Source organism: Nyctibius grandis, chromosome 1 (genome assembly GCF_013368605.1).
Source record: "Nyctibius grandis isolate bNycGra1 chromosome 1, bNycGra1.pri, whole genome shotgun sequence".
Lineage (NCBI taxonomy): Eukaryota > Metazoa > Chordata > Aves > Nyctibiiformes > Nyctibiidae > Nyctibius > Nyctibius grandis.
The window spans coordinates 19921820-19935332 of NC_090658.1; the positions used below are offsets into that span (position 1 = coordinate 19921820).

At 38.6% G+C, this 13513-nt stretch overlaps 1 protein-coding gene across 8 annotated transcripts in view; it reads left to right on the forward strand.

Annotated features, from left to right (window-relative positions):
• ENAH (ENAH actin regulator) overlaps window positions 1-13513 on the forward strand; it is a 101991-nt gene that overhangs the window by 59851 nt on the left and 28627 nt on the right. For 7 of the 8 annotated variants that reach the window (XM_068399425.1, XM_068399419.1, XM_068399434.1 and 4 more), the window contains exon 4: window positions 2229-2313. In XM_068399425.1, coding sequence (XP_068255526.1) covers window positions 2229-2313 — 85 coding nt within the window. Of the gene's footprint in view, window positions 1-2228; window positions 2314-5971; window positions 6059-13513 lie in introns of those variants that run through there. The other variant, XM_068399443.1, reaches the window with a different exon arrangement.

Sequence of the window (13513 nt, forward strand, 5' to 3'; positions counted from 1 at the left end):
GGGAACGTGATTTTCTGACAGAGAGTGCTCTACAATGAAATCTGAGACTATGAGAACAGGATTTCTGATAGCTAGGCTGGTTTGAACAGCTAGTGCAAGTGAAGCTACATGGTTGGTTTCCAGTGGTGCTAGCAAAAAAAAAGAGTTGGGGGGACACTGGCAGAAGGTTGTAGAGTGGCAGTCCACGCTCAGCTAGTGCAGCATAATACCCTGTTCAAAAAGACTGTTAAATACTCTTAAAGATTAAATGGGTGGAAGTTTGAGGTTTTCATTCCTGATATATTTTCAGTACAAAATAGTTTCAGTCGGTAAATGGCCAGAGTATGACCATTTCTTTTTATTTTTGTTCTTTGTTATTAATATTTAGGTCAATGTGTTTCATACTGAGAAATGGCTGATCTGGGGGAAAGGACTGTATTAGACGTGGCAAGCGGTAGTGGTATATAGCACCTTTAAGCAGCAACACAGCTGCTGCCAGATTGTGTCTACTTCTAAAAGTCCATGAAAGGCTGCAGCATGGTGCAGACAGCAAACAGCCCGGCTGCCTGGGAGCTGTGGTCATGGCTTAATGGGCATAAAAGCCTACCTACCACCTGTCATGCAGGGGAGATGACAGAGGAGGACCTGCGACTTCAGAAGTTATAAAGTAGAAAAGTAGATGAGCAATATGACAGATGTTTCTACTTACTGATAACTTAATTATTAATTTTCATTGCAGTTAAATCTTTTGCATTAAAAATAATATCAATGTATATCTGTGGGTATCTCTTGGAGATACTCCAAGCAAAAATAGTACAGCCAGGGTGACATCGTGTACTTAGGTATGAGGACCTAACGCTTGCTGAACAGAATAAATAAGGACGACACAACCTTTGTAGTACACTTCCTGCTTTTATCTTCTTGAAATAAGTTCTCACATTGCTTTTTAACTGTAGGATACAGTAGCTAGTATACACTTTTATAATTTTCAGGATTTGTTGTCTTTATGACCACAGTGGAAACAATACTATGCTGGTTTGAGTAAATGAACCTTTTTGTATAGCCTTTAAACAGGGCACTCGTTTGCAGAGTCCGAGGCAGATCGCCTGTCCTTGATGTATCAATATATCACACATGATCTCTTCATGTTTTTGGATGACTTTGACAAGTTCAGATGGCAAACAAAGTTTACATTTTGATATTTGAGATGGGGGAGATCTCATTACAACTCCATCACTCTTAAGTAGTTTGGTGGAATATCAGCTAGAAACTACTTGTTTGCATTGGGAACTTTTCAGAACTGGATACATTTTTATTGTTTTTAATTCTGCTTGCTTATAAATTTCATAATCTTAAGTGTAGCTATGGTCTAAAAAATTTCCTGTTTTACTGCCCATTTTTACAGAAACAGTACATTCATGATGTGTTGTATTCCATTCTACACTTCTTCGTTCTTCACTTCTTGTAATTATTTTTAAATAATCTTTTGCTGTAAATACACTTGTGAGGAAAGTGGAAAAGCCTCTTTGTTTTTAGAAGACAGATCTAGCATATACAGTTATTTGAAAGATGTATGATTCAGAATTGCCCATCAGTAAATGTTGAAGATGAATTTGCATGTCCTTCTCCTTGGCATTTTTTGTGCTTAGCAAAATGCACAGTTTGTACATTTGCTATATGCCTCTTTTCCTTTGGACACAATACTTGCCTATCCACAAAGGAAGGTCTTTGATCCAAGTTGATGAGCTAAAATCTGAGTAAATTTTGGTGTGACCTGTAGAAACATACTTTATCTTCCTTCTCTTGATATGGTGATAAGCTTCTGATGTTTTCTTTCTCCTGTTCTTCCCCCCCCCCCCCCCCCCCCCCTCAGTGTTCTATTTAGGTGAGTGTTTTAATTTTTTGAGCCTTTTCTGTTCCTCCAAGAGTACTTGTTCATTGTTTTAAGAAAATCTCAGACTTGGAGTGCTTTTCAAAGCTTTTATTAAGTCCCATCATATATAAAATTTATTTTGCATTTCTGTGAAACCTTTTCATCCATGTGAAATAAATCCATGCTGCAAATATGTAAGGTAGCATTTGTTGCCGTTTTTATTTGCTGTATTATGTTGTTGAGCTTGTTTGGCTTAAAAAGCAGAAGTAAACAGTTCTTGTAATGTCATGTGATGGCTGGCGTTTTTCCTTGATCTTGTGCTTTTTTGAAAAGTAAAAGTTCAAATTGTTAATTTATGGTCTGTCCTCACTTTCAGGTCCTACATTGCCTCGACAGAATTCACAGCTTCCCCCTCAAGTACAAAATGGTCCATCACAAGAAGAATTGGAAATCCAGAGAAGGTATGGTACTATAAGTGAACAGCTGTTCAATTAAAGTATGTAGTAACTCCTCACTAATGATGAGAAATTAAATGTCAAGACGCTCTCTTGCATTCGGGCAGCATTTGTATGCTTGCAGTTTTCAGTAGTGCAGCTTTCCTGTGTAAAAAACTTTGATTGTAGCTAGATCCCTTGTTCATGATCTCCACCCATTCAAACAATGCAGTTGCTATTGTCCTGTCATAAGAGTTGACAATCAGATGGGAAGCCCTGGAAGAATTCACTGCTTTAATTTTCAACCAGACTAATTAATTTTCCATTGACTGTTGTGTCTTCAGTTTTTGATGCATGATTATAAAGAAGAAAAGCAGCAAGCAAGGAAGGAAGTTTTAATTAACCTTTAGAAGTAGAGAATTAAATCATCATGGAGAAAGACAATTTTTCTTCCTAAATGTGGATGCACTAGGTCAAAATATTGTATTGGAAAGCTTGTTCACTTTTATACTATATTAGTTCTTTAGCAAAGAAACCTTCATTTTCTGCTTTTAGTGTGTAAATTTATGGAACCTTTAGTAGTTTAACTTTCAGCTGTAGCAATACTGGTTATAACTGAGCTGCCCTCAGGGAGTAGTCCCTGTTCCCCTCCTCCCCGGAGGAGTCGGCGCTCCTCCAAGCTAAGCCGTTCCCTTCAGTGTGAAGCCACTGTACCCTGTCCCATGCCCAGTGGGATAGTTTTCAGACCCGTAGCATTTTTAACATAGGTTTTTATGCAGTTCCTTTTAATAATAGCCACGTATCAATCATGTACCCGAGTTCTGGGAACAAACTTTCTGGTTGCCATATTCCCGCTCTTGTTGCATGGCAACATGGGCTAGTGCTGTAGGTAGTGTGTCTGGGATATTGGTATGTGAAATGTCAAAGTCTTCTAGGATAGTGCTGTCAGACAGGGTTAAGTGAAAAAAACAAGACCTTGGGCTGTCTCAGGCATGCTGCCTGTGGTGCAATCCTGGATTATTTTACCATCAAAATACTCCCAGGAGATTAGCTGTTCCCTTCCAGAAGGGATGCTGGGAGCGATTTAGGTCACAAGCAGTACAGATGCAGGGAACAGTATCCTTGAATAAATAGGAAGTGGTCCAGACTGATGGTGTAAATGCACTTAATAGCTTTCAGTGGTAACTGGGAAAATATTGTAACGTGATGGGTCTAACTGGCATTGAAGTTTTTTCTGTTTTGATATTTTGCATTTAGTTTGTTTATGCAGAGGTGAGCAGAACCAGATTGCTAATTTGGGAATAATTCATATTCTAGCTTTGATAAACTAGCTATACATGTTGAAGAAAGTTTTGACATCAAAATTGGTCATACTTGTCCGTCTCTTTTCTGCAGTATGTTCTTAAATCTGAGCAGGGATCGCTTTAGCTGAAAGTCCTCTTGTTTAAAAACAAATAGCAAGAAGCTAATTACAAATCTGTTTGATGTGTTTGCGTGCAAGTCTGCTGTCATGATAAAGGTCTTTTATGTCACTTCTTTTGACAGACTTCTAAAAAGCTTTTTTCTTTTGATATTTTCTGTTCTACGGTACTGGCTTTTATTATTTTTATTTCCCGTCTGTTCCTATAGAAGGCTGTATTAATTGAAATTTATAATCCTGAAGTACTTTTCAGAGAAGCATTGTAGATAGATCTATCTTCAGTAAAAAGTGATGCTCCATATTAAGAGCTCTGCAAATCTCTCTTGAAATTTTTTGTGTGTAAAGGACATGTTATCAGATGGCACTCTTATGGCTTCACTTTCTCATTTGATCAGTGTGCTCTACTTGTTTTCAGCTAATATAATGCCCTCTTTGAAATGTGGTCCTGGTTTTGATTTGCTTTTCCCCTAAAAAAGGATAAACAACTGGAATGAGGGTTTACTCATGTTGCTAGCCAGATTGTCTGTGGAAAGTCTATTGCTGTTGTGTCATTAAGCCTAAGAAGAACATGTAATTTTGTTAAAACATTTCACAAAGGCTTATCTACATCTTTACTACTGTAACTATATGGTTATAATACAGTTCAGTTAACTCTTAAGTTAGAACTTCTCTTCTGTGGTAACTGTCTTTCAGCTTTCAGACTGTAATAGCAATAGTCTTACTACCATAATGTAGAGAGTAGTAAATAATTGGGAAGAAAAGGTTTAGGTATGTATTACTTCTAACACATCTGCAAGTGATGTTTCCAGTCTCAGTAAAGGGTAAAGGCAGTGTGGGTAGAATTGAATTCTGTGGGGAGCAGTAAGACTACAGGGAATGCAAGAGAAGGGAGTGAATGTTACCATGTAGGAAGGAACATGGGGTTTGTGATGGATCAGTAGAAAGCCAGGCTTCGCTAAGTCCGTTTTTCATGAAATGTGTGTCTGTGGGGTGGGGGTTTTGTTTAAGATGTGGCTTGGTAATAGTTGTCTTTAAGTGCCAGTCTCTTATCCCTCCCCTTAAGTGTACCTGGATTCAGTAGTGTTTGACTGACTCCTGTGTCGAAGAATCATTTCAAAAAATATTTTCCTGAAATTCTAAGTCTGAGAAAAAAGTCTGCTTACATAAGAATTGAAGTTGAAAAAGGGACCCTGTGGAGGTCATCTAGTCGAACCCTCTGCTCAAAGCAGGACTAATTTCAAAGTGAAATTATATGGCTTGTAGCTTCAGGGTTTTCCTAGGTACAAATAGAAACATTTCCTCAGAAATGTTTTGCCAAAGGAGTGACTGGTGAAGAATAGCCTATTCAAGAGAGCTCTTCAACTAATCTGATGTTTTCCTTTACTTTTATAACTGGTGTTCAAGAAGCTTGGGGAAATTGGGAACTGAAGAATTAAATCAGATCATTGTCAACAGAAGTGTATTATTTTGGTTCAAAGATATTTCTCTATTTTAGAAAGGATTTAGGTGCCTTATATTTTGAGTAAAAGTGCTAAAGTAGTAATATTACTTTGTTTATTTTGCTGCAGAGCCTTTTACTTGAATGTTTGCATTGTTTACTATGCAGTGATGACAATCTGTAAAGCCATTAGGACCAGATGTGTGATCTAAGACACTGATGTTTTTGAGGCCAAGGAGACACATAAGGCGGTCGATGAAATAATTTTGTCTGATGAATTGATAACTTTGTTACTTTCTTTTAAGAAACATTAACACATGGTATATGCTTTCCCTGTCAAAGTAGGGCATGCTTGAAGATAACTCTTAACTTTCCATAACTTGCACTCATTTAAGTACAGTAATAACAAGCATTAAAACACTCCAGCTTCCATTTTTAATCCTTAAAAATGAAGATACTTTTTGTTACATGGATTATTTTTCATTTCGTCAGAGTGGTAGTCAGGCAGTGTTTATAAAATCCACTGATTGTTTGATAAAGAGCCAACTTCAGTTGACATACGTATTTGTTAGTAACTTCAGAGTTACTTAATGTCAAATACCATTTTAAAATATAAGATTAGTTCATGGCATGCCTCTGTGTGCTACTCGTGCATGTAAATTTACCTTCTCTTCCAGCCATGGTAAATATATTGTCAGGAATATGAGTCACTGAGTTGGTATCTAATATGACACTTGGGAATTTAATGAGTTAATGTTTATAAATAACTTCAAAATCATCACCGCTTCATAAATAAAGAGACCAAGAACACCAGAAACAGAGAAAGTGTATTGATTGTAAGGAATAATGAAGGTGTACAAGCCGCCTGTGGTCCTTCAGGGACGCAATGGACCAAAACTTGACCGACTCCTGTCGTAAGTACTCAAAAATGTTAGAAGTTTGCATAAATGCAACAGTGGAATATTAGGAGGTTTTGTCATTGTTAATTACTTCAAGTTTGCTTGCAGTTTTAGTTTATATCATGGATTGAGATGATACCATTAAAGAAAACTTGGTGTGTGACTGTGCTAGAAAGTTCAGAGACTGACAAGGGTAGCAGTTTCTTACTAACTGATAGACTTAAAGGAATGTTTTTTATTTTAAAATTAGAAGCATTTTTTTTTCTGGGATTTTGCTAATATTAATTTTTAACTATGGTAAAAGAATCCCCTGCCCCCCCCTTCCCCCCCCGCCCCCCGTAGATTAGTAATTGTTACATATATAATTCCTGAGCTGTTTTGAAAACGTGTGGAAAAACTGAAAGAAAAAAACCTATATCCAACAATTCAGTAGCAATGTAGCTATAATAACTTAAAGGAAGGAAAGTTTACCCATCACTTTGTGTCCCTGGTAGCTTGGTTTCCACGGATTTCCCACAGTCCATGACCTTTCCCTAGTTAGTAGCTAGATGTGCTGTTTTCAGTTTTCCTTTGTTTTTGAAATTGTGCCATTTATCCGACAGCTTACTTTGAGGAAGTAGGATTTCTTTAAAGGCATATGAATTGATTAGATTATAACGAAGCAAACAGTTCTAATCTGAGATAGGCATCTGAATGTAATAGAGCAGTTGGCTTTTTGGGTTAGAATATGAGAGTGATCAGTAGAATACTGTCATATGGTTGTTTTGTGTGCTGTGCATGTTACAAGATCTGCATGAAATTTGCATCCCAGGGACATGGTTGAGATGGAATCAAAGGGGTTTTTTTTTCCATGCCTAAAATAAGGGTTTCCAGCAGGTGGAAGTTACATCAGTGTAAACTTTTCAAGTTGAGCTTGCTGAGGTAGTTTCATGGGGCAGCCTGCAGCCATTTGAATCTTTCTAGCTTCTGCGTTGCGTGGTAGGACAGGAGACAGAAGCAAAAAGACGCATCAGTGTTGTTTAGCTCATCCTAAAGCCTTAATTTTTTTCTTGCCCTCAAAGTTTCTGGAAAACAGAGTTCTGGTATAATAATGACCTTTTTTTTTTTTTTTTTTGTGCCTCTAATTTTCTTTCCATTCACAGTTTCTTCCCATTCACAATGAAGTAATAAAGTTTTACTTAGTTCTGTGAAGTCTAGCTTTCAGAGACTTAACTGGCTTTATGGAGAGGTAATGGGTGCCCTCTGCTTACAGTACTGAATAGCTGTAGATGTTGGGTAACATTGACATGTTTAGCAGACTAAGAGCCGCTCTTCCATTAAGCAGTCTCTTGACTACATTGGCAAAATTGCTGCCTTAATTGCTGCAATTTAATATGGATGTTGCTTGAAGGATTGTTCTGACAAGTATCTTAGTTAACACTTTTAAAAATGTGTCTCTGAAATCTTACTGTTGCTGCAAAATTTTCAGTTCTGTGGTGTTTTTTTCTCTTTAATGCAAAACATAAAATCGGGATTAGAAACTGTTGTACATTTTTCCAGATTTTTGGTTATTGTGGTTCCATTTTATGAAATTAGTTCTGTCCTGACTATACTCATTAGAATATACCACGGAGAGGGAGTTGCCAATGAAAGTAGATTTTTCTACTATTGAGATTCTTATTTTTTTTCTAAAACTTAATGTGCACAGATGACTTCTGCAATGTGGCTTCTGCTAGAAAAGTTCAAGTGTTCTGTTAGTTTATGTAATACATTGAAAAGATCAAGGTGAGGAAAACTAGTCTTGATGAGGTTTGATCAAAGAGCATTAATAGATACCTTTGTCTATTAGAATTCCTGTATCTAATAACTTTTAGGTTTATAGTTCCCTCTTCATGTCTTTATCCTAGTGGCTGGTTACTAGTTTTTGCTTGACTGATAAAACCTAGTTCTCTCTCTTATTTTCTTATTTCCAGCTAATGCAGCCTGAGCTTATAACATAAAAGCTTGTTGCTAGACCTTAAATCTCTTTTGATCAAGGAAATTAAAGCCTGTTAGTTTGACCTTGGTAATGTGAAAAGCTTTAGAACTACTTTTGAAGAAAAGAATAATTGACTAGATAAAACATAGCACAGTAAACTGTACCCAGATAATATTTGCTTTTGCAAAAGCAGAAAGGCTGTTCATGTGGTGTTCCTGGGCTTTAGTAAAGCAGGAATTTACTAGTTAAGGTGGAGGAGAGGAGGATTGCTGTGGAAGTGCGAGGAACAGGAGAACAGGCAGTTCCTCCTGCATCGATAGGGCTGGGAACAATCAAATTTTATTTGCTGTTTGGCTGAACAAAGCAAGTCCTTGCTGCTGATGTGAGTTAAGATAAATGAGCACAAAGAACAGGAGAAGTTGGATGGTGTTGCAGATTTTGATGATCAAAATGGAATGAGAAATAATACATACGTGGTTTCCTGTTTTTAGACATTTTGGGGGCAAAAACTGCCAACCCGTAGACCAAATACTAGTGTTCCGGATGTCTTAATACTAGTGTATGGAGAAAATCAAATTGACAGTGGAAGTGCTACATGCAGTGGTGAGCAATCAGGAGAAAGCTGCTTGAACATTGGAAATAGCTATAATGACCTCTAGATTTGCTTAATGTTTCAAAATCATGATACATGTAGTCAGTTAAATGCCTTTATAATTTTGCATTAAATTAGGTGTGAAGTGTTTTTTGATACAAATTTTTAACAAAGACATCATTTGAAACAGTCTCACCTTTCACTAGTGTTGAAAGAACCATAAGTCCATCAGTGTTGAAACTGGAAGTAATTGTCAGTTCCAGAGCATATACATAAACTCACTTCACAAACCTCTTGCCTTTGAACAGTCAAACTTTGCAGATCTTCTAAGTGTCTGTTTCTTGCTCATTTTATGAAGTTGACTAGCTCGTCTGGATTTCTCTAAAATGATGTGCAGTAGGCTTAGGTAGAAGCTATCCAGACTGTCCAGCACTTGAAAAAAATGAAGCTAACTTGGTAAGAGTTTTAGTGAGAGCATATAGCAAGAGTTCAGTTTAAATGATGCCAAGTGAAGTTCATGCAACTGAGAGTTTGGGAAGATGCAAAGAGGTTAAATACTCATCGCTTCTGCTGAAGTTATGTTATTGGTACATCAAGTGTGCTTTTTATTCATGAAGACTCTTGGCCTCAGTAGAGGCTGTCTGTGTTTGATGGAAATTTGCAATCTGTATTGACATGATTTAGACTATATTTTCTCTTTGTAAATGAATTATCAAATTTGGGTGGTGGTGTGTGTTCGTTCCATGGTACATAAGCATTATTCAGTAGATTTATGTGACCATATAGGAGAGTGAGCTCTGGGGTAAATGCTGAATTTTGGAATGACGAATAAATATTTAATATTAAAGACGGAAGAGCAAGTTTAACGTTGATATTCAGTTTTTATTATTCAGATAAGTTCCTGCAAATTTGAAGGGCCATAGCAGACACATCTCTTCCGAACTCGTGCAAAAGATGATCAGAGGGTTAAGCTATTAAAACTGAAACTAGCAGCTAAGTTCAAAATAATCAATATGTTAAAGCACTTTCTTTTTTTTCTAGAAACGGTTTTAACAGAATCACAGAATCACAGAATGTTAGGGATTGGAAGGGACCTCGAAAGATCATCTAGTCCAATCCCCCTGCCGGGGCAGGATTGCCTAGACCATATCACACAGGAACGCGTCCAGGCGGGTTTTGAATGTCTCCAGAGAAGGAGACTCCACAACCTCTCTGGGCAGCCTGTTCAGTGTTCAGTCACCCTCACCGTAAAGAAGTTTTTCCTCATATTTAAGTGAAACCTCCTGTGTTCCAGCTTGCACCCATTGCCCCTTGTCCTGTCAAGGGATGTCACTGAGAAGAGCCTGGCTCCATCCTCTTGACACTTGCCCTTTACATATTTATAAACATTAATGAGGTCACCCCTCAGTCTCCTCTTCTCCAAGCTAAAGAGACCCAGCTCCCTCAGCCTCTCCTCATAAGGGAGATGTTCCACTCCCTTAATCGTCTTCTTGGCTCTGCGCTGGACTCTCTCTAGCAGTTCCCTGTCCTTCTTGAACTGAGGGGCCCAGAACTGGACACAATATTCCAGATGCGGCCTCACCAGGGCAGAGTAGAGGGGGAGGAGAACCTCTCTCGACCTGCTAACCACACCCCTTCTAATACACCCCAGGATGCCATTGGCCTTCTTGGCCACAAGGGCACAGTGATAAAGTAGGTTGACTGTATCTAGTTAAATTGATGTCCATAGAGTGCATGCAGTTCCTTGTGGTCACTAGGTAGCTGCTCTTCTGTAGACTACAACATGCTTCATATGGAGCTGAGGTCACCCTGCATCTGGTGCTGACGCCTCGAGCTCAGCTACTCATTGTGTAGCCTGTTTGCAGCCAGCTGCTCTGTTTGTTGCAGTGACTCAGTGGTGGGAGGAGGAGGAGAGCCATCATGTGAGATGTATTCTAGTAGGTAGTGGCTGTTGGATTAGATAATGCTATCTATGCCCACATGCTGGGGCTTTCAGCATTTTAGAATAAAACTCCAAACATTACTGTCTTGTTTATTGCTCCATAGATTGAGGCACGGTTAGAGGAGCTGGTGCAAGAGCTCAGAGCAGCCCTGAAAGCCTAGGCATACTGAAACTCCAGGACTGGAATATCACAGACATTTCCTCATAATATTAGTCATTGCAATGCAACTTTTTAAATTGGAGGAGGTATTTTGATGTTTACACATATTTTAATATTTATTTAATTGGTAAATGTAAACTTAATGGCCAGATCAACAACACAGTTTAAACAACTCGATTGGTTTGGATTGATGAATCCAGGTTTAATTACAGTTGATATTATACACTTACCTTTAGAACTTTGGCATAGTAGCATTATTCCTAGTTTTCTTGTTTGTGTTGGGTTATAAAACTTAAATATTTTTTAAAAAGTAGTGAAGCACAGAATGAAAGATGCATACATTCTTTAATACTTTTGTATAATCACATTTGGTTTCTTATACAGAATGTCTTAATGGTAACTTTCAGAATAGTTAGTACACAATACATTACTGCAATGTTTTAAGCTAGCAATAGTCTAGCAACCTTTGTGTTGCCTTTTGGGTGTCATCCTTGTGTCTGTCTTCGGCCGTGCCACGTTTGTTTGCTTTAGAATGAGTAACAGCACAAGCAAGAAACTATTTTTTAAAAAAAGCAAAAAACACCGTATAGGGGACAGGCCTGAAAATCTCCCCTCAAGAGCATCTGTTTTCATAGAATCATAGAGTTGTTTGAGTTGGAAGGGACCTTTAAAGGTCACCTAGTCCAGCCCCCCTGCAATGAGCAGGGACATCTTCAACTAGATCAGGTTGCTCAGAGCCCTGTCTAACCTGACCTTGAATGGTTCCAGGGATGGGGCATCTACCACCTCTCTGGGCAACCTGTTCCAGTGTCTCACCACCCTCACAGTAAAGAATTAATTCCTAATATCTGATCTAAATCTACCCTCTTTCAGTTTAAAACCATTCCCCCTCATCCTGTCACTACTTGTCCATGTAAAAAGTCCCTCTCCTGCTTTCCTGTAGGCCCCCTTTAAGTACTGAAAGGCTGTAATAAGGTCTCCCTGGCACCTTCTCCAGGCTGATCAACCCCAACTCTCTCAGCCTGTCTTCATAGCAGAGGTGCTCCAGGCCTCTGATCACCTTCGTGGCCCTCCTCTGGACTCCCTCCAACAGCTCCATGTCCTTCTTCTGTTGGGGGCCCCAGAGCTGAAGGCAGTACTGCAGGTGCGGTCTCACGAGAGCGGAGTAGAGGAGAATCACTTCCCTGGACCTGCTGACCATGCTGCTTTTGATGCATCACAGGATATGGTTGGCTTTCTGGGCTGCGAGCGCACATTGCTGGCTTATGTCCAGCTTTTAGTTCCACATTATTTTTTCAGTGGCTCAAGTGATGTTTTTTGGTGTCCTCTTTCAATACACTCATCTTATTAGTGATTTTTTTTTTTCCCCCATCTTTCTTGTTGTATCTTTAAGCAGACAAAACAGGGCTAGTATTCCTATCAGAGTGATTTGACGCCCTGCTTTGACACAAAGTTTTTCAGCCAAGAAAGAATGGAATATGAAATTGGTGTGTTCATAAATTATGACTAACAGCTGTCAAATACTGTGTATTATCTGCCTGCAGCTGACCTCTTGACTCAATGCAGCAATTACTTCAGTCAGGTCTGTTCTTCGAGATATTTTGTTTTTTTTGCAGGCTTTGTCTTGGATCTTTGTTTTCTACAGTGAGTTTTAAAATTAAATACTTCAAACTAGTTTCTGTTCATCTTGGAATGTCTATCAGCTCAGTGCCTGTTGAATTTGGATGTGATACAAAGATGCTTTTGTCTGTACAGTTCATGGAAATACCTCTGTTTTTAATGTATCTGGCTTCATGACAAGAAGCCCTTCGGGTTTGTGGCTGAATTCAGGTTGATATATGGTCTTCTCGGTGCAGTTCCCTATCATCTTTTTAGGAAAAAATTTAATGGCTTGATCTCACATCCAAGAACAAAGCAAGCCAGTGTTAGAATCCTGACGATTTATGTGAATGTACAGAAAAACTTCCACTTGAGGAAACAAGGTGACCTGCCAGAGCAGACAGCTATTTGCTTTCACAATTTGTTTCAGCAATGGATTTGTTACTGGTAGGTTTTTTTTTCCCTTGGTGCCATTGTGACAGCAGCTCTGGTTTTTGACGTAACGGGAGTTGCTTAGTGTTGAGGCATACTTGCTCTGGTGGAGAAGGACAGTCTTTCCACAAACTGAGACACTTGCAGTAACTCTTCTGCAGATGACCAAGACACAGGCTTAAATGTGAAGAGTGTTTCAGAAAAGCACAAATTCTCTCTGGCTCTTAAGTCTGCTCTGACACAGAATATTGTTTTGCCAGTAAACACTGAAGTTTCTTAATGTAATTGGGATCTTTGTCTTGCCTTCAACCCATGTAGTACTGCCTAGTTGATCATCACACACACTAGTTGTTGAATATAGTGATGTTACTTGCTAACGGCATAATAGAAAGTGATCTTGGTGTACGTGTGGTATTGGCCAATTTCATGTAACATCAAGAGCTGAGACAGTAGCACTTCTTAATTGTTATTCCCTTTTATGATCTGATTCAGAACAAACTGGGAAGGCTTTGAGTGTAGCTGGGTACATTAACTGCAATTCTGTCTTGCAGTTGTCGTGTAGGAAAAGTTCCTACATGACTTTCACGATCATGGAATTTGTTTTTTCTACAGCAGGGATGCAACAGTGATCATTGCATTTTTCTCCTTGTGTTATTTCAAGAATATAGTCATGCTCCTGATTCTTGGCTGCCCAAAGAACTGCAGGATAGAGTTAAGTCATGTTAGTATTGTAAATATGATTCTTTCTTCATCCTCTGATAATACCTCCTTAACTGGACAAAAGTATA